Source organism: Chamaea fasciata, unplaced genomic scaffold (genome assembly GCF_029207755.1).
Source record: "Chamaea fasciata isolate MVZ Bird 193981 ecotype frontalis unplaced genomic scaffold, bChaFas1.0.hap1 SCAF_1, whole genome shotgun sequence".
Taxonomy (NCBI): domain Eukaryota; kingdom Metazoa; phylum Chordata; class Aves; order Passeriformes; family Sylviidae; genus Chamaea; species Chamaea fasciata.
The window spans coordinates 99,143,758-99,171,520 of record NW_027094086.1 but is presented as its reverse complement, the minus strand read 5'-3'; the positions used below and the strand labels follow the sequence as shown (position 1 = coordinate 99,171,520).

General features: G+C 37.8%; 1 protein-coding gene and 1 long non-coding RNA gene across 2 annotated transcripts; one reads left to right on the top strand and one right to left on the bottom strand.

Moving 5' to 3' along the window:
• On the top strand, positions 1–26,367 carry STK17A (serine/threonine kinase 17a). The gene is made up of 7 exons (XM_066190762.1): positions 1–335; positions 7,658–7,870; positions 14,827–14,971; positions 20,238–20,364; positions 21,080–21,128; positions 21,264–21,443; positions 22,246–26,367. Exons 1-7 carry the CDS (start codon positions 157–159, stop codon positions 22,577–22,579), a joined length of 1,227 nt encoding a protein of 408 aa, XP_066046859.1. The 5' UTR covers positions 1–156; the 3' UTR covers positions 22,580–26,367.
• LOC136304002 (uncharacterized) lies at positions 1,562–2,891 on the bottom strand. The gene is made up of 3 exons (XR_010724468.1): positions 2,844–2,891; positions 2,535–2,664; positions 1,562–1,708 (listed from the first exon to the last, which is right to left on the bottom strand). It is a non-coding gene; the product is annotated as an uncharacterized lncRNA (long non-coding RNA).
• Positions 26,368–27,763: the final 1,396 nt, after the last annotated feature.

The following is a 27,763-nucleotide window of genomic DNA, read 5'->3' as shown; positions in this document are numbered from 1 at the left end:
CCCCCTCGGCCGGTGCGTGCTGCCCGCCGCCTCCGCGAGCCCGCGGTAGCGGCAGCGCCCGGAGGGAGCGCGGGCCGGGACGGACACCGACAGGGAGACGGGGAGACAAGAGGGGAAGGAGAAGGCGTTCCCTTGCCGAGGGAGAAGCCCCGCGCCATGAGCCCCGACGAGAAGCCGCCGCCCGGTCGCTCCCGCGGTGACCGGCCGCCGCCGCCTCAGCCCACGGCCGGGCGATCCCGGCGGCGGGGCGGGCTCCTGGCGGAGATCCGGACGCCCATCCGCACGGAGCCCTTCCAGGAGCGGTACAGCCTCAGCCCCGGCCGGGAGCTCGGCAGGTGAGCGCTGCCTCCGCTGCCCCGGACGGCGGGAGGGGGCCGGGGGGTTGTGGCGTCCCCCCCTTGGGGGACGCTGCCAGGGAAGAGCCGCGTCCAGCGGCATACGGCGGTGAGCTCTGCGCGCCCTGGATCAGCTCCGAGGGCGTGCCCATGGCCTTGGCTCGGCTGGAAGAGGGTGCTGGGAGACAGCTGCAGTCCGCAGCTGTCTGTCCCTCTTGCTGAAAAAGTCATCCTCGGCTCCCCAGCCTTGCGGATCTGGCTGGGAAGATGCTGTGGTTCTCTGGGAGCCCGTGTGGAGTAGTGGGTATTGCTCTAGATTTACAGTGGAGAAGAAAACCTGCCCACACTTCCCCCCCCCCCCCCTTTTTTTTTTTTTAGTTATTGTTTCCTCGAGCTTTGTAAGCTGTGACGTGGAAAAACAATTTTACACTCGTTTGGGGTAACATATGCTTGAGAGTAATCTAATGGTGGAACTTTCTAAGGAGTTAAAGCTGGTTAAAATCGTGGGTTTGGAAGTGATTCCACATGTAATGTTTAGTCCATGTATAATTTCAACACCTGACCGACATAAAGCAAAGTTTTGGTCAAAAAGTCTCATTAAAAGGTTTTTGCATCTTGGGAACTACATATGTGGAATTTCAGCACCACTTAACCGATATTTTTGTCTGAAATTCTGTCACTTCTTATTAAAGAATAATAGTATTCTTAGAATTACATGTGCTTCATCCAAAGAGTGTTCCGATAAAAAAGATTAGATGGAATACCACAGGATGCATGGGAAGATACCCTCCTCAACGTGTGTTCTATTGCAAGTTATGCTCGCTGTGTAACTCGGTTTATACAGCGGCAAAACCAACCCCTTTGGAGCTAAGGAGGCGTTTCAAGGCAAATGTAGCTGCTGTAAGTACCCCTAGACAAATATTTAGGTTGCCTAGGTGTTAGCTTAATGCTCACTAAGTAACTCTGATGTACCAGTAGAACACTGCCTGTTTAAACATAGTGCTCTAAAGCATTCACACGGTAAGTAGCTGAGAGAAACATCCCATGGAATGAGAAAGCTTTTTGTAGATTGGTGTGACCACGGCCTTCAGTGTCCAAGGCCTGGAAACTGAAGGTAGCTAAATGCAGGCTACAGATCAGCCTAAATTCTAAGAAACAGTCCAAAAGGCATAGGAGCAGTGTAGCACAGAATGTCCTGGTATCACTGCTGTTTTGGTTTGGGATGGTTTTGTTGTTTTTTTGGTTTTTTTTAAATCTGAAGTTCAGATGACTTCAGAAAACATTTTGTAGTTCTTCCATGGAATGATCGTTTCCCTCAGAGCCAAGTGATAGTAATTGGCCTAATCAGAGCATGGAACAGATGAAGATTCCTTCTGGAACAAAAAAGTACAACTGAGATTATTTGCTTTGCACTAAGAACAAGAATTAAGTACTGCTGTAAGTCTTAGTGTGCAGTTTAAACAAGTTAATCACAGCATGGATTTTTGTGTGGACTATTTTAAAGATGGCCTTCGCATGAAGGCTGTGATTTTGCACCTGTAGTTAAAATTACTTAAGTGGCGGTTCTAAGTGTTTGTCTTGGTTTTGAGCAACGGTTGCACCTATTTTTGGTTCAGACTATCTCTCCTCAACTTCACAAGTGTCTGCAGTATCTTCTCTTTTAGAATACAGAAATTTCTACATTTGAATGCATGTGCTTGGCTTTTCATTTAACAGCTTTAAATTTTGTTTTTTAAAAAGCAGATACTTCAGTTCAAATATTCCCATTAAAGACTATTTTTTGCCAACTGTCAACAAAACATAGGTGGAAAGTCTGTCTGCCACTTATAACTGTAATTCTATTGATAATTTATCAACACAAATTGTTTCTTTTATATAACACTTTCTGTGTGTTCATAAATTGTGTAATTTTCTCTTTGTGGGTAGAGGTTATCTTTACAAAGAACAGATTAGCACCCAGGTATGGCAGGTTTTTGTCTTGGATGAAAAGCAGTCCTTGTGCACACAACATAATCTGTTTTAGCATTAAGATTTGGTAGAAAAAAAGTTTACACACTGTATTTGTCCATCCCATTTCCCAGAATTAGAGAAACAATTTTCAAGCTAAACGTTAGGTAGGTTTGAGAATAACAATATTCATATGGATTGTCTTTAAAACTGAGAAGGCAGAGAAAGAAGCGAAGCAAGTTGGTTTATCACCTTTGCTGAGAGAAGGGCAGCTGCATGGGCTCAGGTTTGTGTGGTCTCTGGCCTCCCATTCTGTCAGTCCACACATGTATGTTGGACTTCCCTGGGCACTTGGAGCCTCAGTTTTGTGTCCTCTGGTCCCCTGCATTTGGAGGAGGTGGGAAGAAAGAGGAGCATGGCAAAATGTTAAGGCACTGTAGTTCTGGTAATGCTGGGAAGAGATGTACAGGGGCTCTGGCCCCAGGTGGCACGTTAGGGAGCAAAAATCCTGGGGGAAGCAGTCCTGAAAGGCATGGATGAATCTAGGAGGAACTTGATCACCAGAGGGGCTTGGGTGCAAACCCGTGGGAAGGCAGGCTTCATTAGTTCTGCTCACAGGAGAAAAAACTGCTTTCAGATTGAGTTTATGTGCTTCAGAAGGTGCTGCCTCGTTCAGCAGCTGAACAGGCATTTGCAAGTTTGTTGAAACACAGCTGTTGGGAAAGCCAGGTTCACTTGGGAAAAATATCAAAACCTTCATTGTAATGGCCAGTCAAGAAAGGAAATTACTGCAAGTTCCTTAGGATGACATGGAAATAAAAGTTTTTAAATGAAACTACTTAATATATGACATTTTGGTCCAGTATTCACAGCCTTAATAATTTTACTGTCCTAAAAATCACAACATTCTCACACAAATCTTGCATGAAGTTTGAAATCAAACTTACCTCTGATGATTATTTTAAGGGTGCCACTTTTCATCACCTCACTGAGATTTAAATGTTTTCAGACAGCGCTAGCTTGAGTTAGGTTAGTTGGAAGAAGTGTAACCTTTGCGGAGGACGAGACACCATTGCTTAATTCTTCCACTTACCATTTGTGCTTAAGCCATAATTGTACTGTAAAATGGGGAACAATACATTTTTTACTACCAAGAGCTTCCTTAAGAAGTCTACTATAATTCTATTTAGGTGCTTTGCTCATTTTCCTTGGGAAAAAAAAAAAACCTCCTAATTGCAAACAAAGTATTACTACACTATTAATTCTCTATTAATTCTTCAGCTTGTTGATGGAATGTTGCACTCCTTTTTTTATGTGAAACAAGCTTTGCACATGTTAGAACTCATCATTTGTGTACAGAAAATAATACTCCTGATTCTAGAGCTGGGTTAGAGGAAGGTGTAAGTTGTCTCGTCTGTCTTTCTTCTGGAAGGTAACAGTCACCTTAAATGATTGATCCACAATAAAATTATCTTTCAGCAAAATGTGTGCACACATGTAAATATGTCCAGTGCAATTCAGTGGTTTCCCCTCACTCCCAATGTTTTGTTAAAGCTTACAAGCTCATTCTCCACCGAAAGGTAAGAATAAGAAATACTGTAATCATCCAAGGAGTGTGAAATATTCTTTATTCCTGACTAGTTATGTGGCTGTAGTTTCATGTGCAGATAATGCATGTCTTGGAAATTTTTTCCCCTAAAATAACAACTCTGGCACAAACTTTTACTTCTCAGGTAGCTTTCAGTAATGTGTGTCTTAGCATTACATGACACTTGTACCATTTTGTGCCATGACACTGCTGTCCTCAGCTGCTCTCTGCAGTAGCACAGCTGGGGTGAAATAGCTGTGGAACTAAGCAAAAGTGGAAAAGAGGTGAAAATGAGGAATTGCAAGTTGGTTTTGCCATTTGAGAATAAATTTATGTGAGTAAATTATTCATGAACACCAGAAATGGAATCCCTGCACTATGCTGTTTGGAAATCCAAAATTGTCAGGGGGGGGGGGGGGGAAGACACACACACCACACTTCAGAAAAAATGTTTGATATGAATTACATAATAAACTGCATACAGTATTGTGTATCTCAGAAGAGTTTTTTTTTCTGAACTTAATAAAAAGTAAATATCTTCACAGGAGGAAGTTATTCGTACATTTGTTACAGTGACAGTGTTTTATAGGTCACTTTAAAAATAAGGTTAGTTATTTTAAAATATTTAGTTAAGCTTAGTTTTTTTATATATATTATAAATAAATTAATAAGGTTAGTTCTCTGTTGTTCTGAACCTAGGACAACAAAAATTAATTGGTGTGACAAATGTTTCTGCTTATCTGATTTGACATTTGATTTGTGATTTGACAACTTTCCTTTGTGCTATGATGTGTGCCTAATGAAACAATGCAAATTCTGTTGGCAATCTGAAAAGGTAACATTGAGCTGCTTTGTTTTCAGATAAGATTTATCTTAAATCATAATTCTTAAATGAGACTCTTGTGAGGACTGAGAACTGTTTAGAGTTTCCTATTCTTGTTTCCCTCCGAAGCATTTTTATTTGTGGTTGGATGTCTGGTAGTCTGTTTTCAACTTGACAAAGATTTTCAGCTCAAAATTATTCTTCCTTCCATGCAATGCTCTCACTGCTAGCTTTTCTCAATACACTAAAGTAGCAGTGATGTGATCTAACACTGTCTTATATACTTTTTTATAATAAGTTCTGAAAAGCAGGATTTTAAGAAAGGCAAAGATGAAGTGTTTGCATTGTATGCTTCATAAGAATGCTTGTTATATCTGTCTTATTTACTATTCTGTCTCAATCAAAAAGAAATTCTTTAAAATTTATCTGTTGGCTTAACCGTATAGTAGATGCTATGTTCGCATCTTAGCTCAGAAATTTTCTCAGACATGAATCTAGATCACTGCACAGTAATTCGTTCTACTGGTTATAAACATCAGGTTTGTCAAGTTTGATCTTTTTGGGGATCGTATTCAGAAAAGATGAGTTCCAACAGGCTGTAGTTATATTAGCTCTAATTATGGGCATAACCATAAAGAATCTGGGCAGGATTCTTGGTCTGAAACAATTTAGAATTAGTATTTGTCAGCTGGCTGAACTCCCGTGCAACCTGTCCTTTGAATTACGTCACCTATCAGGCTTCTGGCTAGCTCAGCTAAACAGGACATACGTGGCCACACACGGTGGTGGCTCTTGCCATTTCTTGCCACTCCATGAATACTGTTTAATTTCCATAGTGACTAATGCATGGTGAATCGGCAGCATCGGTTCTCATTTGGCTAATTAACTTGTTTCCAGATAGATTTCGAACGTAATGCAAAACAGCACAGTACATGAAAGCTGTATTACAGAGATTTCAAACTTTTCTAAGTCACTTTCTCTAGGTCCTTCCTTGTGCTAGAATTAAAAGCTTTGGCTGCACTAAGGCACCTTTCAAGAGGAAGTACGCAGTGCATTCAGAGACTATATAAGGAAAACAGAGAAGGCTGAACCCAGGCAGGGACCTAGATTTATTGGTGTAAGGCTTAGTCTCTATCAGGTATTTAAATAACTTGCTGTTAAAGGGCTTCTCAATTTATTTTTATATGTCGTTTTTCAACAACATACTCACCAGTTGATTTTTTTTTTCTTGAGATGTTCTTTGGTGCTAAGAACTTGAACAAGTGTCTTAACACTTTTGATAAATGCATAGCTTTCTATTGTACATAAATTTTGTGCTACAAAATTATCTTCATGCATTTACAAACCTCAATAGTTTTGTCTTCACGTAAGCATTAGTAATTAAGAACATTTTCCCAAAAAGTTAGATTCAAGATATCAAAAGCATGTTCTTTGTTTTGCCTACCTTCACCAGATATCTGGACTGTGCTGTCATCTAGTCTTAATACTATGTCATGCTGTAGATAATGTGCTTATGCAAAACATTCTTAGAGGAATAACTGTGGCTGTATCAGTGGTTACAAGTCCAATTATTTTATTGAGATTGCCTAGCAAATACCCACTTTGTGAATACTTATTTGACTTGATTCACTTAGACTGTGTGATTTTGAAACAAATGCTTATTAAAAGCAAGTTCACCACAACTTTGTTTAGCAGTTGTATTTCATGGATAGCAGTCTTCTGCCAATAGACTGGGAGATGAAAACTTTGACAGGAGCTGAAGTAGTTAATTCTGTGAACTTCACCTTGGAGATGGGAGAGGCAAAACACATAGTAATTGTATTCAAAAATAGAAAAGGACTATTACTTTGGTTTCAGCAACCTACAGTAAGTAAAGAACCAAAATAAAGACCTCAAAGCTACTCCTGCAGCTTTATAGGAAAATGTTTACATATAAATAAAAAAGGTAGTTTTGATGGTCATTGTACCTGTATAGTAAGAGGGAAAGTAAGATTACTGTACTTCAAAGTGTGAGAATTCATCATTACATTAGTGAGAGCTATTAATTAAAATACCTTTTCAGTCTAAAAATCAGCACTGTGTGAATGGAACTGAGTGGAGCAGGTGGAGTGGGACTCTTGCAGGGAAGTTAAGGGCAGCTGCTTGTGCCAGAGTGCTGTGGGGGAAGTGGTGTGTCACAAGCGCTGCAGTATGGTTTGAGCTGGCCTGGTGCATCATCAGGTGTGTGTTCTGCCGAGGTGACGCTCATTAATGTGGGCTAAGCATGGTGCTCAGCTCTCTCTGCTCTCAGTGCTCCCATTCACCTTGGCATTGCTGCAAAAATCCTGCTTCAGAACTTGATGTTAGTCAGGCTGCTTCGTTGTATTTAAATTATACGTGTTCCTTATTCTCAGTCTCACTTTATAAGTAGGGGGTTTTGAGAACTGTTAATCAAAAAACTCCAGCTGTTATCATTTGAGACATGCATGGTGAAAATACAAAGTGCCATCTTGAAAAATGCAGAGTATGGATATTGCATGGCAAATGGAGCAGAATTCAACAAGAGTGCTGTTACCTTGGATATGGTGGGATACTTCAGATAACAATAAGTGCGTTACTGTGAGGTAGCCAGAGAAAGCATAAATTGCTCATTTGTACATTTTGATTTTTCCAACTTTTTTAATTAAAGTTTTGAGGATAATGTAATCTTGGGAACCAGCACAGCGCATTTTTGAAAACCGCATTGTTTGAATTGATTGGGGTTTTTTTAATTCCTTATGTTTCATGCAGATTATTTACATTCTGGGCTGGAGTGTTTTGAACACAGGGATCATCACTCAGCAAGGCATCTTTCCAAATTCAGATTGCATTTTAAATGCACCCATTAGTAATGATTTTGTTCAAGTTTCCTGGAACATTAATTTATAAAAGCAGTACTAAAGCTGTCACTAAGGCACGTCAAACTAAATTTTTATTGAATTTCAGGGGGAAATTTGCAGTGGTGAAGAAGTGTATCCAGAAAGACACTGAAAGAGAGTTTGCAGCAAAATTCATGAGAAAAAGAAGAAAGGGCCAAGACTGTCGGATGGAAATAATCCATGAAATTGCAGTCCTTGAGCTGGCACAATGCAACCTTTGGGTCATTAACTTGCATGAAGTTTATGAAACTGCGACAGAGATGATTTTAGTCCTGGAATAGTAAGTACTAGTAATAGTTCCTGAATAACTTTCTGCAGTATTTGCTTAAAAATAATAATGTAAAAATACTGTGTATCAATGTGAATAATGTAAAAGTTTTTATTGGTTGCCTATTACCCTTGCTTAACTTTGAGAAGAATTGCTAAGAAAATGATGATTACAAGAAGTTATATGCAGTCTCATAACTTCAGATTATAACAAATTTCTTTAACTATGTAGTATTTTTCAAAGCTGAACTTTATTTTATGTAGTTAAAGCAGCTTTAATGAAATTTGAACTCTGTACACTCCCTACATGTAAAAGAGGAAGATGAAAGAAGCAATGAGTATCTGTTAAATAACTGAAGTTTATTTCATTGACAGTGGCAAAGATGGGATGAAATCTGCTGTCATTTTTTTACCAGTTACAAAAAAGGTATTGAAAGTAACATCATTGCCAAAAAGAAACTATTAAAACCCTCTACTATAGAAAACTTGCTAAAACAGTATCTTTTTGGGGAAAGAAAGGAGAAGGATTGAGATTTAGAATAGTTTCTTTCAAAGGACACTTGACTCTGCATTTGTCTGTGTGGTTTTCTCCACTTGAGTTTGTCCAGATGAGTATTCCTGCAGCTGTTGTGACTGTTCATCTCATATGCCAATGGTTTTAGATAGTAAAGCATCTAGCTACCTTCCAAGATTCAGCCAAATGCTTGCTGCTACTGAACTTTAAATTCTTGTTAAACTCTATGGATTGTAAATAATTAGGAGAGAAACAGTGAGGCTTAATAGTTCAGAAGTGACTTGTCTGTTAAGATAAATTTAGTTTGTGCAGCTCTTCTCTTAATTGATAGTAAAAAGAAATGGTGAGAAATCTTGTGTCCCAATCACATCTTGTTTAGAAGTCAAGAGAAACTGTATCATTTCATTTCAGTGAAATGAAATGCTACCATGTCTCCTAAGGCAAAATTCCTTCTAGAATACGTTTTTTTAAACTTCATTATGCCCTTAATGTAAGTCATAATATGTGAAATATTCAAGTATGTTTTATAATACATAGGTGTGACAGAGCTTCTGGGGTTTTAACTGCTGCTACTGAAGACTCATAAATACCTGCTTTAAACACTGGCAGAAATTTAAACTCAAAGTTGCATTTTCTAGATTCCATAGGATTTAATATGAGCAGTGGAATCTAAATGAGCAGTGAGTTTTGTGATAATTTCAATACAAAATCCCTAGTTTTCTTTTAGAACTCAGTTTTCTTACATTTGCAAAACTCTTTTAAGCTGAAATATTAACTAAGTTGTTAAGTAATTTGCAAAATTATTGTGTTTATATGCATCAAACAGTCATACCATGTTTCAGATAAGTAGCTGTGTGCTGGAGTTGTAAATTACAAAAACAGTCTTTCCCTGACTTCAGCAAGTATGTCTGGATGCTTCTTTAATGTCAATGTGTTCCAAAGACATGTTGCAACAGAACAGGTATGAATGTTAGTGAATTTCTGACATTCTGTATGCAGAGGATTAAAGAACATACCTAGACTGCAAGCTTCTCAAGGGCATTTCAGTTTCTATTAAGCTTGATGGTCTTTGTGGCAGATCTTTATCTCGTGAAGAAGTAAAACAAATACTTAATCTTGGCCACTAACTTAATCTGCTAAGATTTTGAAGTTTCTTGTCTTGATGTAGAATATATCGTAAGGGCTGAGGGTTTTGCCTTCAGGAGATGTTTTGCTTTTAGGAATAGAAATATTTAGGTTAGATGGAGGATCGTCTTTCAAGCACTATCAATTTTTGACAGAAAACAAACTTAAAATTTGCCATGTTAATATTAAGTGTTGAGCAGTGAAAAGCAAGGAGGTATTACAGTGTTGGCTTCAGCTGTAGCACAGCAAATTGGGGCTGTCTGCATCCACCCTCACAACTGTCTCTGGTTTGTTGTCATAACACCTCAATCAGGGTATTTAAGTCTGAGTTGAAGGGTAACAGAAAGCCTGGAATTAATCTGTGGGTCAGTTATGTTTATGTATTTCACTGAAAATTGAATTAAAAGAACCTGGAATTTTGCTGAAGAAGGTAGAGATACAGTCTGGGAAACTTGACATATCAGATACAAAAAGAAAAAAGCAAATTTGGTAACTTTTTGGCTTGATACCTGGATGCAGCCTACCTGTCATCTTCCAATTATTTTTGGAAGAAGAAACAGTGGAGCATCTGGTGCTTAAGAGCCCACCTTTTTTATAAGTGTTCATCACCATGTTTTTACACATCTGTGGAAGGGATAGATGATACAAGTGGATAATTAGTGGATCAAATGTATAGAAACCTGTAAGTGAAGCTTCAAAGATCTTCATCATTAATATTTTGTTATGGAGATCCTCTGAACTGAGCCAGAGCCTTGTGTCAGTATGGTAGACTTTTGTTATGCTTGCTTTAAAAAGAGGAAGAAGTTGTCTTTATCATCTTGAAGACACAGTGAGTATTTATCTGATATGCTGGATGAAGTGTTTTTTCAGCTGTAGTTATTTGGACCTGGATAATGTGATGGACTTATATGTGATCCATTTGGCATGGGATTCAACAGACAGAACTTGAAGCAAACCCACTGTAATCACAAATAACTGCTGCTCCAATGTTTGCATCTTGTCTATTTGAGTAGCAAGCAGAGTCTAGTTAGTAATCTCAAATCAAGACTGGAAGTCTAAAAAACTTCTCGAATGGTCTGAGTTACCTCCGTTTGTGTTTCATTCCATTCTTGGGCTGCCTGATTGGAAAGGTGAAGGCAAAAAAAAAGCATTTTTCTGAGGACTTTTAAGACCAGTATCTACAATTTTATGTGTTTGGATGTTTCTCTTCCAATGTCGTCTCATCAGATACAGATTTACAGTTTTCTCAGGCTTTGGGGACATTGGCACATTACGTTGCCTTACACTGGAAAAATTACCAGTAAGTGCACTTACTATCCAATGGTATACCTAGGAAAGAGGTATGGCTGTCAGCAGCAGTGGGCATTACCCTTTGCTGGTAGTGTTACAGCCACTGTGGTGTGAACAGCTTGAACTGCAAGCTCCATGTACAGAAAGTAGGTGACTTTCTATTATCTTGCAAAGATAACACTTTCTGGAAAGGCTTCTGACAGAGTTGAAGATTCAGGAAGTAAATTTTTGTCCATTGCAGGCTATATGACTCAGCATTTAAATCAGGTGTATTTTAGGAATTGGTCTACATATCTTTGTACTCTGGTGATTTGTACTTCTGCATCCCATGGAACACTAACTTAATGTCTGATACATTAAAGCTGGGGGAGTGGTTCATTTCTTCAGGTGCCCTGAAATAGGTTTGTTCAATCTTTTTCTAATGATAAGTTAAATGACCGTGTTAGTGTTTGGTAAGTGTGCTGGAAAGAAGTTTACAGCTGAATTTCATACAGCTCATTGTTAAGATATATTTCAAGGAAGAGAAGTAGTCTCCATTTAGTCTAAAGTCAACATAATTGTAACAAAGATTAGTTCTCTAGACTTCCAAATGGCTTTTAGATCATTTATGGTGCTAAGTAGTAAAAGTGTTAGCATGTTTTTCATTGATGAAGAGCAGTTGGATTTCACTTGAAACGAAAGAAATTAATGGCATGACAGTATTTTCATAAGTAAATTAAAATAGCTGAAGAATTATGGTTGCTGTGGCTTTCAAGTTTGGAAAGCGTTCTTTTGTCTCACATTTTTTTCATACGCTTAGCTAAGGGAGGGTGTACTGGAGAAATAATGCATTCTAAGTAACACTAGATTTCAAAATGTTTTGCCATTAAATATGTCCTTATCAAATTTTTTTTCAGATTAAGATGGCTTGTTTTCCTAAAAATTTTGTTGTCCTAAGGATAATTCTTTGCTTTTTTCCACCTAAGAACATTTTCTGACTGGCTCAGTCATTTACTAAGTTATTTCATAATGACAGTTAGAAAAACTACAGTTTAATGAAAAATGGGTAAATATTATTAACACCAGAGAACTCCTGGTCTGCATAAATACAGAAATCATAACAGTGAAATGCCTATGATACTTTCCTAGCAGGTATTTTGAACCTTTCTACGGTTAGATTTTTTTTTTCTTTACCCCTGAAATCTGGCTGGGGAATACAAAATAGCTGAGTTGAAAGTGTTGTTAAGGAGCTTGGCAAAACTTGGAATAGGTGTGCAGGAGGATCTTTTTGGAGTTCATTTTGAGACTGTGCTTCCAACCACTTGTGACTGGCTTGGCTCACAGCTCCCTGACTGTTTTGCTTAAGGGAATCCATTAAACTCACTCCACAGCAACAATAGATGAAGCGGTCTTGCAGTATCAAATTTCCATGTGTTCTTGTAAAGGGTTACTGGTTACTTGTTTGAATGTGTATTTTTTGGACAGAATTAATTGTCCAGAAGGAGATGTTCCATCAGCACCCTAAATAGCAAAGTTAAGATCAAAAAACGAAACATTGCATGTGAAGTCACTTTCCCATGTGAAACTATTTTGTGAAGCCAAGTGTCTATGGCAGCTGAGAATCGCAGAGTCTAAGTTATGAAGTGGGTGTGCATGTGTAAGGGCTGTATTTGCATGTCTCACTCTTAAAAATGCTGATGAGCCCAGGCATCTTAAGAAGTATAGGGAGGGACTTAATTTTTTTTTTAAATAACATTTCTGGATCAAGGGTTTTCTACTCTCGCATTTGTAGCACTGTCTCTTGATTTCACTTATGGGACATTGCTTTAACTTTTATTGCCATGACTTTTACCCTCTGTAATTCAGAGTTCTTTAAGTGCAGTATTAAAATTCTGTGTAGGTTACATTTTAGCATTGGTGTCTACCTCAGTTTTAATTAAGTTACACTCATAAATTGTAGCAGATAATCAGATACCTACCAAGTAGACATATAGCAAGCAGGGCTTTATAAGGACCGCTCCCACCCTCAACTTCCACTGTTTTTTCAGCTGGGTCTATTAAACATAAAGTGTGATCCCATGTTTTGGGTGTAAATCCAATTTCACAGAATTAAACAGCAGAAGTATTTTTTTTCCTTATTTGTAGTAGCACAGCTTTACCAGCAAAATCACAGGGTTATTGCTATAAAACATATCGTGTTAGTAATTTTGGTAGTAGATCTGATCACTGTATGTGCATTATAATTCACTGCTCAAAGAATTAAATCACTCTTGAAGTAACATATTATGGCATTCTTAAGGCAGAAAGTTTAATTTATGGATTGCAGTAGATCTTTTTCTATTTCTGTCTGGAAAATCCAACTGATATTGCTTTTTCAAGGAATTTGGTTTAGGATATTAGAATACACTACCTGGTGTTCATTGTAAAAATGTCATTAATATTTGAATCCTGTTCAAAGCTGAAATATTACTATTTCTATGAATTAAATAAAAATGGACTGAAGAAGGATGTGATAATGCCAGGCGTATGAAATTTTTCAAAAGGAATTATAGTATTAATATTCCTTTGAAAAACTTATTCTTGAGCTCTATCATCTGATATATAATGAAGAAAAAGAATTATTTAAGAGATGGGGTTTCTTGAAAGAAAATCTTAGTTTAATAAATCAAATGGTACTGCTGTTAGCAGTTAGCCAGCATATAGAACAGAAGTGTAAAACTCTATAGAAAAGGTTAAGATTTAACCTTCTTTTAAATTCTTTTTTTTTTTTTTGTAAGACCATCTGCAGGGAAAATTTAAAATAAAAGTAGTGAGAATACCTTGCAGGGCAAAAACCTTTTTTTTTTTCTTCCATGAGGCTTTTGAAAGTACTAGGACTGAGCAGCAAAGTTAGTATAGGCAAAATGAAAATTTGAGTATATTTTAAGTGTTCTTTTTCTGGGGGTACAGGTTGAAATGCACCATTTTTGTAAAACTCATTTGCTGTTACATTCAAGTTGAATGTGCCTGGCTGTCTTTGGGATAGCCCAGGCAGTACAATTCATTGGAAAAAAGCAAGCAAATGCAGAGTACATGGGTTTGCATCAGTAAAGATTAATGCTTGTGCAAAGTCATTTTTGCATGTCACAGTTTGGTGTAGCTGGAGAGGATTCTGCCCTTGAGGGTTTCACCACCTTTCCCTGAGGGGTGATTATACAATTTCATGCAGAACAAAGGGTGTATCTGCTGATTTCATAGTAGGAGTTCAACAATCCATATGCAAAGTGGCCCCATTCTAACATTCTTATGCCCATTCTTGTTTTAAACTGGAGCTTCTGTTCAGTTTATTTTACTTTTGGTGCTACAGGGTTATATGGTAAAACAGTTTTTGTTCTCTAGAGCCATTGCTATACAGAGCTGGTACTGCATGTAGCTTCACAGTACTTAAAAAGCATTCATTCATATAATTTTGTTATTCTGTTATTTGCTTAAACATATATAAACAAAAGAGGATGGAAGCTGACAGCTGAAATTTTCAGAGCTGTTTTTAGATGAAAGAAGTTTAGAAACTTAATGCATCCCTGTACACCAGAGACTTTGTAAACAGTTCAGTTGCAGACTTTACATTTATTATTTTGAGTATATGCAAAATGTTCTGAGGAGGATGGGAGGTGGGGCTGCTTTGTTCTATGTTTGCAAAGATTTGCCTTGGCCAAACTTCCACGTAGTTTCATAGGAATGGCAAAAGGCACATCTTTTATGAAAACACTGTCCTCAAACAATTGTTCCATTCATCTGAAAGCAAAGTCAGTAGTGTTTCAAAAGTAGTCCCTAAAATTCCTGTACTATTCATATTCTCTAACCTAAATGACTAAAATGTTTGCCTCTCTCCAAAGCTGCCATACTGCAGAAAACACTTCCAAGGCTGTAAAACCTTGCCAAATGTCTAATAACTGAAAATATCACAATGGGATTATACCATCTGCTGATATTGCCTATACAAAAAAACCTACAGTGTGAGTAGGGCCAAATGGGAGCTATAAATCAGTCTTTGAACTTAAAGTATTCCTACTGTTCCACAGTGCTGCTGGAGGTGAAATCTTTGACCAGTGTGTGGCTGAAAGAGAAGAGGCCTTCAAAGAAAAAGATGTGAAGCGACTTATGAAGCAGATATTAGAAGGAGTTTCATTCTTGCACAGAAACAATGTTGTTCATCTTGACTTAAAGGTAAGATTGGTATTTTTCTTATTGATTTCTCATCTCTTGACTTTCTTGCTGGTAATATGTCATAATAATGCCAATTTGTAATGACACAATTTTACCTAATTATACCTTGAATGATAAAATTAAATTTTTGGGATAGAGTAGCCATGAGGTCTGCAAGCCTTCGGAGGGGTTTCTATGATTGTATTAAATATAAACTTCATTTGATTAAGTGAAATGTAATCAATTCAAAAGTCAGTTTGCCTTGCCTTTAAATTGCAAATGAGTGCTTTATGTAAGATCTGACTCATTTCTACATTGCTTTTAAAATGTCTGGGTGTTATATGGCCATTGAAAACCAGGGGGTTTTTTAATATTGACTTGAGTTTTAATGAAGAAAAAGGGTGATAGTGACATTGGTGGGATAAAGTGTAACGTTTCAGAATGAAATGTTCAAACAGCACTGGTAAATTCATGTGTTAAGTATATTTATAGCATTTTCTTTCTTTTTTTTTTCCCCATTCCTGTAAAACCCAATTTAAGTGTCTGTCATTTGCTGCCAAACAGTCAGCTGACACCCTTTTGTTATATAAATTATTATGATTTACTGAAACAAATATTTTTTCTTATTGAAAAACAGTTTTGAAACAAATCAAGTGAAAAGCACAGTTGCCATCATATGAAATCTTATGGTCAAGAAGGAAGTTGTAACAGGGATCCAGAGAGCTATCCTGTCCTATGGGCAGCAAGCTCCAGTTAATTTTTCTTTAGCTTCTATCCATGCACTCATAAGGAAGATGCAACTGTATTTCATTATGAGGTTGAACTAGTTTAAGTTCAAGGCAGTTTCAAGACAGTCTAAAAAGTAACTTGCATTACATTTTAAAAAAATCTTTTTACGTGTCCTATTCTCATATTTACTAACTATATTGTAAGCTGCTGCATGTTAGTTCTACTGCTGAGATCCTTACTTATGCTTAGCTGTATTTTGGCACTATTATAAACCTACCAGTAGATTCCAGTATCAATCTGTATGTACTTCATATATAACTTAGCACATAGTGAGCCATTCATCAGCTAAAGCACATGAGTCATATTGGCACACAATTATGTCACCTGCCTGGTTTTCCAAACATTTTATTCAAATTATATGTGGAATTCTTTAAAATTTTGATTGAGTTATACACACAGAATATTAATAATTGTACTAAAAGAATTAATGAAACATTTTTAGCAAGTGATGTGAGAATAAGTGTTCAGAAAGACTGAAAATAAGCAGATAGAATTCCTCAAAGTTCCAGTATGCTTAAACAAGATACTCAGTGTCTCAATGGTTGGCCACTGAATTTCCTTGAAGCAAAGTGTGTAAAATTAAATGCATTTTGTGGGCAGTATATATTTGTACATGTTTGTAGTTAAAGTTGTGGTGTTTCTTAGCATCATCAGCTGAATATCTGTAACTGGAAATGTGATGATGACACATCATCATGATGTAGTTTTACATGACTACAATACTTACTTGAAAAAGTAGACTTGGAATGTTGATTACAGATTTTGTCCAGAAAAGATATTCATAAAAAGTTTACCTAAAAACTTCCCAACTGGTCAGAAAACTTATGCTATACATGGAGCATATGCAGTTCTCACTGAAAAATCCAGCATTGTTTTGCTGCCTTATGGAAGTACATTAGCAGAGGAAATTGTCTAGTGATTGAGGTTAATTAACATGTTCATACATTACTGCAGTGTGCTTTGTGTGTTTAATTGGAGTCCTACTTGTAGTGTGATGACTTTCATGATATATAAAACTATCAGTCTTTTGCAAAATAAGGTTTATGGAAGTCTGAATTCAGAGTATTGGCAAATAAAAATTATGGAAATGGTAGAATTAAAAACCATGACCTGCAAAGATTAATTGATCCACATGCCTTGCAAGACTTTTAAAAAAGGCCCATTTGTGACAGAACTCAAAAAGTTGGGTGCTCACTTCAGCTGCATATTTGTTTACCCACAGTCCTCATCTTCTGTTGTCTCATGCTGCTTTAATTTGTGGCTTAAAGCACATGGAATTTACTAACTACTTTGTTTGTGATGATATTTGAAAGGTTTCTGGATGTTTACTGTTGCTATGCAAGGTGTTTGTCAATAGCAAAGTTTACAAATTCTTGCTAAAATGGTTTTTTTTGTGCTCTTAGTTTCACCTTTGAGTCTCTAAAGATTTCCATTTCATTTGTCTGTCACAAATGAACCTTTGGAAAGGTCCATCCAATTTTCCATATGTTGTACTTTCAGAAAAAGTAAAATTCTACACCCAGAAGAATTTAAACCCAAGTGGTTGTGGTTGTCCATATGAAATTGTCAGCTGAATATTTGTATTATAAATCTAAAGAACCAGATCTATGACAGTGACAGCTACCTTGCTTTAGCTTCTGTTTGCCCTCTGAGTAGATACAAGATTTTTCCTGCAACTAAACACTGCAGAATAAAATGGGGTATTTTTATGTGGCTTAGCAAGGTTGTCACTTGATCATTTCTTTCCAAAGGCATGGTTCTACTAAAAGAAGGTTGAAATGTATCTTTTTTTTAAGAGCAAAACACAATTATGTAGCCTAGTTTTGACTTGGATGAAGAGCAAATACAATGCTACCAAGTGCAAATTAATTATCACTTGACAGTATTGTGTTATGCTATTTAATTTGCAGGGTGTGCACAAATTGTAGTCAGGAGTCTTTCATCTCCTCTTAATGGTGCTTAGAAGCTGCAGAGTAAGGGAAGTCTCCTTTCTATGTGTTCTCATTTGCTGTTTGACTTAATCTTGAATTGGTGTTTGGTAAAAGCTTAAGGTAGTTGGGAATGGAAGGGAATTTAAGCAGGCATGGGGGCTGAGGAAGAAGATATGAGGATCCTTTAACTTTCTTCAGAATTAGCCCAGTCTAGCATCTTTAGTAATGCAGCTAGGGTATCTCAGCTAGTCTGTTTTTTCTGTTTCTGGCCATTATCTTGGATAATTCCTGTCTTTTCTTCTAAGGATCTGAGGTTTTTTGAATATTATATAATTAGATAACCTACAACATTAATGAAATTAGGTAAGGTGAGGCATTGATTAGATTAAAAACCTGACCTTTATTTTGTGTCCTTAGTCTTTATGTATCTTCTTGAAACCAACTAAAGATACAAGAAATAAGAGGATCTAAATGGAACCTTTAAGCCTTGCTGCAGTAGAGAAGGAAGTTTTCAAACATTGCCATTTGATGGTTTTCATCAATAATTTCAATAGTGCTTGAGGGTAAAAGTGAAAGGCCCTTTCTAGAATGGCCACCAGGAGAGCCTCTAGCTGGCATCGCCTGTCTTTGTAAGCTGACTGGCTTTAGGCAAGCCTAGATGTATTCTAGCAGAGTAAAACCAAAAGAGAGGCAGTATTACAGATGTGAGGAAATGATCTTCCTTTTCTGAAACTTTGAGTAATGATGTCAAGCTGAAAACTATGGTGAGTTCAAAGCTATGGCTTCTTTAAGGGTTCATTCTGGTGTTTAGGCTGACACTTCACAAGAATCCCATAATGATTCCTTAAAATAAGAAAATTACTGGTATTTCATTAAGAATTGATTTAGAGTTATGACTCAATTCATGCTATAGACAGGGTTTTTTCTGCATAGGCGTATTTTGCATAATAAGATTAAGGGGGAAAAAAAGACAATAAAAACTACTTCTGGCAACTGCTTTATCTATTAAAATGTTAAAATACAGGGGTGAAGGGTTTCACAGAAGTTTTCCATTAAAAACTTCTCCTCATTTAAATATAGAGAACAAATACTTTTCTCATGCTTTTAATTTGACTCTTCATGGCATAACTAAATTTCTCACTGGGAATAACATCTGAGAGGCTAATGAGGGAGGAGACATGGTCAGCTTTTTTGGATGTTTGCTTTTCTAATACAAATAGAGAATAACAAATCTGAACTATAAAGGATGTGGGAATGTGCAGCTCCAAAAGCCTTTGTATAGCCACCAAATCCCAGTTTGTAAAGAAAATAAAAAAGAGCTATTCTAATATGTAGGTTTACAAACAGAAAATAAATTGACAACATTATGGAGTTAGTTTCAAATAACAGTTTAACTCTGCAGGAATTAAAAAACTTGACTGTATTCAGCTCTTGCAGTGAGGAGAACTGGTCAAAGTTTTTTTTAAATGTTCTTGCCCAGGTTTATTTCTGTATTCAAAAGCAAGGCTGTTCATGTGAGAGCATGTCTTCATGAATGACTCTTGGGGATAGAGGACAGAGCAGCTCTGTGATTAGGGAAGAAGTGCAAATGTTGGTGTTACTCCAGCTGGATTATCAGTCAGTGGTTGCTTTGCTGTTCTTTTGTCCTCCTCCCTTTTCAACCACCCTGATGCAAGATGGTCCAGGTTCCCAATAAAGACTTCTGCACTTTCATGGAACTTGTGCTCACTAGAAGCTTGAATGCAGTGTCAATTGTCAGCACTACCATTTGGAGAAGTTAATGGTATAACCCAGTGTGATCACTGGTCTGGGAGTAGGGAAAGTCAAACTTTTTTCTTTTTTTTTTTTTTTTTCAGCAAGGATATGCTTCAGTTGCAAAAATTCTTTTTAAAACAGAGCTAGCATTTAAAATAGTAAGGAACTTCTTAATGACCACAATGGTACTTTGAAGACAGCCAGGATCTAGTGACGTCACTGCAAACAAGTTTATCCAAAGGTGATGCTCCTAAAAACCTGTTTTTCAGGCTGCTATATTTTTTAAACTGTTCTTCAGTTAGTATTCTGTCATACAGTTGTTTGTACTTTGAACAGGATTCAGGTTGGTTGCAACAGACCTTTAAACAGGTGCAGTCAAAATAGTTTTGTGTGTTCAGGGTTTTTGAAGTGTTGGGTGTTTTTGGACACCCTTCAAAGGGAGGTATTTTACACCATCTGTTGGCAGAATGGAGGAGCGAAGAGGAGTTGAAAAGGTGATACAAAGGACTAGAGGTAGAAGTGTGGAGGTACTTACATGCTGTTGTTAAATGACTGTTGCTATTGGCTTGTATTTCCTATGTGCTCTAAGCTAACAGAGGTTTGATTCTCAATACTAAATTGAAAATCCTGCCACTCCTTTTAGCCTATGTGTCTCTTCAAAATCACCTTGGGAGAAATACATAAATGATACAGGGTATCATAATTGTTACAGAAGGCGATATTTCTGCTCATGGTCTAAAATAATTATGCGATGTGATGTCATAAGCATTAGTTTTGGGTGATCCCAAAAGTCTCCTCCTCTTGTTTTTCAGCCCCAAAATATTCTGCTAACCAGTAAGTGTCCTCTGGGAGATGTTAAGATAGTAGATTTTGGCCTTTCCAGAATAATGAAGAGCAGTGAGGAACTAAGAGAAATCATGGGAACTCCTGAATATGTAGGTAAGTTGTTACTGTAAGAGTGGCGAGTAGTCCAGGCTTCTGGGGAGTGGAAAGAGAATTTGGAGCATGCCAGCCTGGCTGTGTAGTTACTGTGTCGCAAGGTCAAGTTATTACTCTGGAGGTTGTACTGCTGTCAAAGGTAGAAGTGGCAAGTCTTGCCAGTCTAGTGAACTGTGATTGTGTGCTTATGTTAAAGATGAAGACACACTTAAGATGATTCTTGCCAGCAGTGATAACAGGTATTACTTGGATTAAAAGTTAAATTCACATACTGAGTCTCTGAATACAATATTTTAGTCAGTGTAGGTTTTCTGGTTTTTTTTAAGTCAAAACCACTCCAGGCCTTGAAAATAAACTTGAAAATATCTTTAAGTTATGTGGTATATCTTCATAGTTATGAGTTACAGTGCTGGAATATGCAGTGTTGGCTGTTTCTGTTTTGTCTGCAAGAAACTCAGTATACAGATTCCTTAATTGGGAAGGGGACTGGCCTGGCTTCTGAAGATGACAATAAAAGGAAAACATCTTTTTACACTTAAAACCAGTGAATGATAGAAACCACTTAAATAACTTGAATAGAAGTATCTTGATTTCAAAAGACTGTCATGCTTCAAATGACTTATCTTAAATTTTATCACAAGACCATTGTCACATTTTTTAGCTCTTATGTAATGTCTGCATATGACAAAATCCACTTTTTTTCCCCCCTGAATAGCTCCTGAAATTCTGAGTTATGACCCAATCAGTACAGCAACTGATATGTGGTAAGTTGAACAGATTAATGGTCATCATAACTTTACTGAAAAGGGTTGTTCTTTGGGGATTTTTTTGTTTGCTTGCTTTTAAGAAAAAAAAAGGCTAACTAAAAAACTCTTTTTCTTTTTTTACTTTTAATTTAGGAGCATTGGAGTACTGGCATATGTTATGCTAACAGGGATATCGCCTTTCTTGGGGGATGATAAACAAGAAACATTCTTAAATATATCTCAAATGAACGTAAGTTACTCTGGAGAGGACTTTGACCTTGTTTCAGAGTCTGCTGTGGATTTCATCAAAACTCTGCTGGTTAAGAAACCCGAGTAAGTAAAATACACAATTGCATATGCTAATATGTCAGACTGACTTAATTTTAAATGTAGCAAGTGCTAGTGCTTTCATTTTTAAAGTATAAGAGGACTTTGATTTCATTGTGCTATTACTTTTTATGTATATGAGAATTCCCCCATTTCCATCCAAGCTTGTATATTCCAAATGATGTCCAAGTGTTAGTAATTAAAACTCAAATTACTTTCAGAAAACTGTGTATCAACTGTAGCTTGTAGTGGTGAACAGTACACCCATTCTTCTTGCAGGTACTTTGCTGAAGTCTTTTAAGTGAACTGAGCTTTGGATGGGTTGGTAGAGAACCTTGCCTTTTCTGGTTCATTAGTACACTTTTCTTAATGGGCAGCAAACTGGAAATTCCAGGTTCCCAGATAGAACAGCTGTTTTCTGTGGAACTTCACCAGTTCTTCATGGGACATGTCAGCTATTGAAATTGCCTACTGCTTGTCTGTGGGAATACTTGAAGAACGTAAAAGTTGGATAATTTTTGTATATATGAAAAGCATAAACTTCGAAAGTTGGTTGGCAACATGGAAGTGTAAACTTGTTTTTAGGGATCTATTAATCCCTTTATTTTAAATGCTAAGAATTCATCTACTTGAACAGCTATGGTCTTTTTTTGGTAAAAGATAGCTGTCAGTGCCTTTTTTTTATTTACAATTCTATCTGTCTTGAATACAGTCGTATCCTTGGAATAATTTTTGGGGATCTCTTCTGCAAGATTCTGAATTTTGCACTCATTTAGACATTTATTTTAATACTTTCCTTCCTCTGCAGGGACCGGGCAACTGCTGAAGAATGTCTTCAACATCCATGGTTAGAACAAAGTGATAATCCTGCTTGCAGGGCCTGGAGTAAGAGTACAGAAAGGGAGACCAGTGATGCCATCCAGAAAGATGCAGATTCTGCTTCTGAACAATCAGTAGACGCTGAGGAGACTGGAGAGCAAGTATCAGTAGTGACAGAAGAACTAATTGTAGTGGCTTCATACACACTGGGACAATGTAGGCAGTCAGAAAAAGAAAAAGTAACTGAGCAGAAAGCCATTTCCAAACGATTTAAATTTGAGGAACCATTACTGCAGGAAATACCAGGAGAATTCATTTACTGAACTGTGTGGAGCTTCATAGCTATAAATGGAAGGCAGTTTTTTTCTACTAAACAAAAGTATTCTAGCCAAGTGAATTTCTGATATGCAATAAATGTTCTAGATAAAAGCAAGTGTTTATAAATGGCATACAACAAAAATGTGCCAAGTTCTTATTTTCATGGAACTGATAAGATTTCAAGTGGCTGACAGGAATTTAACAAAGAGAATAAGCTTATTTTTGGTTTTAGTTTTTATTTCTGTTTTTTGTTGTTGATATTGATTGGTAAGAAAGTTTGTGTTAATTGTTCCAGTGTTCTTGAGAAGTCAACACTGGAAGTGTTTGAGTGACAGATGTCAATAGGAGCATTTTAGGATATGTTTTGGTATTTGATGCAAATATATAATGCTGGGTTTTCCTCACAGGCCTCCTGACTTCAGTGGAGGAGCTATCTGCTCATCTAAAACTTGTATGAGAGGAGAATTTGATCACCTGGTTTGGCATACAGATTTCAAAATCACTGTGTGTGTATTTCTTTGTTTATATCAAGTCAAAGACCCAGACTCCTCTGGTGTGTAGCTGAACAGTGGGCTGCGCCTCTCTAGACAGAGATGCATATGCCTCACTGGTAAAGAAATCTGTATTGGAGATATGTCTGATTTGGGAGCACAGTAAAATCCTGCCCCTGAGAGTGATGTGCTTGCTTATTTCAGTCACTTGTGAGCCAACAGAGATTGTTCCCTTCCCCTCCTGTGTTGGGTGAGATGTGCCAATAGAATCCAGCTCAGTGTGGCCACACAGTGCTGATGAGAGTAAAAAAAGAATGACGGTCTGATGTAACTCCTCTGAAGTCATTGAAATTCTCTCCACTGACTTTACCATGTTAGATTAGACAATTTGTCCAGCTGATCAGCCCTTGATTTCACCTCCCCCAGAACCAGCTGGGGTTTTACTGGGATCATGATGTCATTTCTACCGTCTTTCTGTTGCTCCAACTGCTCCTTTAAGGAAAAAATGAGCATCCTTAGTCTAAATTGCAATTATTCAATATAGCTGCCAGATGAGGAAGAAGATACTGCTTCTTCTGAAACAGTGAAGCACAGCTCATGCCTCCTGCTTCCTGATCACTCTCCCTTAGACACTTGGAAATACAGCATGTTTTGTGGCTAGGCAGAGTGGGATTAGGGAGCAGGATGGATGGGTCATAGTTCTCAATGGATGCAGTCCCTCAGAGGACAAAGCTGGCACCAACTGGGCATCAAAACTGAGTGGTTTTTGCAATGTACAGATCTGAAGATCTTGGACTGAGTGCTAGTTTTCTAAGAAATCTTTCATATTGATGCTGTTCCAAAGTTTAATTTTTATGTAATGGAAGTTTAGTACTATTGTATTGCATACTGTTAACTATTCAACTATTTATTTGGTTTCCTTATGCTGTTCCTTTGTAATAAACTGACAAAAGTTTTCTTGCTATAAAAAAGTGAATAGAAACTTTTGAGCTAGTTTTTCCCTTTTTTTCCATGTTGATACACACTTTCTGATTTCAAATGTATCAAATGTTCTTACTCTATTTAGTGAGCAGGAGTTCAGGGCTCTGTGCTAATGTTACAGTTCCTCCTTAACATGAAAGTTAAATGGCATAAGAGCAGCAGTACTGGGGTGATCTGATCAACATGGCTGGAAAGATGGTGAAAAAGCACTTGTACAGAAGGAAGCTCAACCAAGAGCAGTGGGACAATGAGGTTTTTTTTCAAAAGGCTTCCTTGCCAGAGGTTGAGCTGCCCTTACTTCAAGCCACATCAGGGAAATTGCACCTAAATTAAACTGTTCTATCAAGCTTCTTCCCCAATGGAATTACATATTGAGCATTCATGTAGGTCGGGCAACTTCTCATTCCTCAAAGGTGTTCATATAAGGAAACAGCCAGTGGTGCTCAGAATTGAGTTTGGATGTGTTTTATATTGAAATGCAGAGATGCCTTTCGTGCTCTGGAGAAAGGACTCAGTTGTGGACAGCTTTGGCTGGCTCTCAGCAGGAGAATCTTTGAGCCAACAGTGTATCTGTGTTATCTGGATGTTTCTGGACACAGGCAGGTGACCCTACCTACAAAGCTGATCTGTTTCAGCCTTGTTAGGCAGGACAGTACCTTCATGGGCATCTTTCTTTTACTCTCTAGTCATTTGCCCAAGACAATTTGCTTGGGAGAGGGGACATTGATTCATGGAATTCTGTGCAAGATTGCAATTTCTCCCATCTTCCATCATTGCCATTTTAACATTTTTCCCCCACATCCATACTTACTTACTTCACTAAATTGAGCAGAGAAGCAAGGTTGAAGCATGTTCACATCCTACCTTTACAAAACAACGTTGCCAGTGTTGCACACATAAATGTTTAACAGCTCCTGGTTGCCCACAGCAAACTGTTTGAGGGATGTATACCCATTTCACTTCTTCCTTGTAACCACAGATTTTATTAATGGAAGAGAGTAGGTGCTGAGCAGTATACATTTTGTCCTATATATGCTGTTTTTAATGTATGACAGCGAAGCTTAACTTGTGCACATGAATTACATACTTATTTCAAGGCCAGCTTTTCTTGAATTGGCTGCTTTGAGATTTCCAGTGGGCTGCATTTGTTTAACTCTTTGTGCCTTAAGGTGGTTTTATACAGTGTTTTTTAACATCATTAAGAATTTGTATAAAATTGTGAAAATTTAATAGTGAAAGTTATAAACAAGACATCTTAGATTCACCCTATAACGGAAAATTTTCCATATTGTTTAACTGCAGGACTATCAGCCAGACCCACACCCTTGAGGCTGTTTCTATTCCACTGTGAGTGTGGGTTAAGCTGCAAATGAGATGTTCTTACCCTGAGCTGTAGGAAGGGGCTGTTGCAGTCAGTGTTTGTGAGGAGCTCAGTTACGAGTGGAGTGACATGTCAGTATGACTGGGAACAAACCATGAGCTGTGAGGAACAACTGGTTTTCTGAAGCTCCATGAGTACAGGGGACTGTATGTACACAGGTCATCTGGGAAAAGTGCTGTGTTGGCAGGGAGGGGGCTGCTTGTGGAGAGAATCAGCTCCTTGGACCGTGTGGGCCATGCTCTCCCAGTCCCCACTCTCCAGACTGAGCACATGCTGGTTCCCTTTGTAGCACGGGGTGCATGGCTGCTGTTTGCTCAGATGCAGGATGCTGAAGGAATGGAAGGGCAGATGTTCCTACAGGGTTGTTATCTGTGGTTCATGGAAGAGCCATGAACTGTATCAATAGGAGGGGTAGGTCCAGACCTAGGCCTTCTTTTAGTAGTTGGCATAAATAACAAAGTCCTAACAAAAAGCACATCCTTGTCTCCTCTTGTTATATTCGCCTCTTTAAGGGAGAGGCTTATAGATTTTATAGTTGCTAAATTAAATGTTCTACAAAATAATATTTTTCTTTTTGTCCAAAGTGGAATTTGCATTGTGATTTGTCTCATTTGTCACATTTTTGTGTGCAAGTCCCTAAATACAAAAGGGTGAATTCCAGTTTGCAATCTACCCCCTGAATCTTGAGATCTGTTAGGTCACAAATGCAAATAAAAAGTTCACTGCCCATTCTCCACTGGTGTTGCTCACAAGGGATGGGGAGGGAGGTGGGCCTTGCATCACATTACTCTGTGGCTTAAGATCTCTCTTGAGTGTTTCAGGTGTTGTTACTGGAAGACAGTTCAATGTTTTAAAGAAATAGTGCCAGTTTATTATACTTCTGACAAGGTGTTTACTGTTAAAGGAACTTTAAAATAAATGAAATTTTGTTTTCTGAACAGCTGATGGGTCTTTTGTTCTTTGTGCTTTGGGAAACACCCGTTAGGAGGATTACTGATACTTTAGTTTTCTGAATCATACATTTGTTCAATATGTGCAGCAAATATAAAATGCATCAAAAGTCTTTTCCACACTAAAGCAATATGCTTCCACTGTGGAGTTCTTCATGGTACAGATGTTGAATTAAGCTGTCATTTGGATTAATAAATACAGTAAGGGAAAAAAAAGAAGTACAGATGGATGTGATAAAAACCTCTCCTAATTAAGAAAAGGTTAGGATTTGTCAAAGTGAAGCAGAGCATATAGGACCAGAGTCATTATTGCAAAATTAGGAGAGGAAAGAGAACTACTTGAAGGGATTATCTTTTCTCCTGTAAACACAGAGAACTTAATTACATTGAGTCTCTGCTTGCTTGTACAAGTAGAGTTACAGCTAAGCTGGTGATGCATTGAAATCAGTGTACCCCATCTCTTCAATCAATTTGTAATGCCAGCATCCAGACTGAATTACACAGGTGTTTTTTAACTAATCCTCACAGAGAAATCTCCTGAGCTGCCAGGATATCACTCACCATCTGCCACTTTCCAGTAGCACCTTGTGAGATCCAGCTGGTCTGGCTGCTGGAGATCCTCCTGGTCTTGTGGGCCTTACCAAGCAAAGAGAGGCAAAGGTTGTTTCTTGGAAGTTATTGAATGAAGGCCCTTTGCTCCTAAATCTTTTAGGAAAGCAAATTAATAGCAACTGCCTTAGATTGGTCAAGAAATTACATTAGTCTAGTATTTTTATACAATTAGCGCTACTTAAAATGAACCAAAAGCTTTTGGGCAGCTGTGATATATCTTCCAAAGTAACACCAAGAACAAGTAGGTCTCCACTGTTCCTGATATTACAGGACTGCCCAGGCCCTGCTGCAGGAAGCTTTGTACTAAATTTTATGGAAAACTCATGGAAATTATATGTCTTTGACAAGCAGGAAAGATCCAGCACATGGCAGGAAAGAATGGATGTATCCTCATTTCTAAATGGGAGAGGAATCCAAGTAACTTGTGTTCCCTGTGCAATGCAAGACGTCTGCCCAAAACAGGAAGTGAACTGAGTGGCCCATAACTTGGACAAAATTCTATCACTCCCTGAAGAAACATACTCCAAAGGGAATATGTCAGTCCACTTTGCCTTTCTGAAGGCAGTGCTTTCAAAACATCCATCTTTACACAGCCCCTTTGTGCCCATCAGCTCCAAATCGAATATGTGCAAATTTTGTAACAGTGCTGAGCAGTATCTGCTGTTCCTCAGCTGTAAATTAAATTCTTGCCCTGAACAGCCTCCCACCTTGGTAGTTTCCTTAAGGGTGATTACTGCCTAGCAAAAATTATTAAAATGAAACTAGAGAATAAGA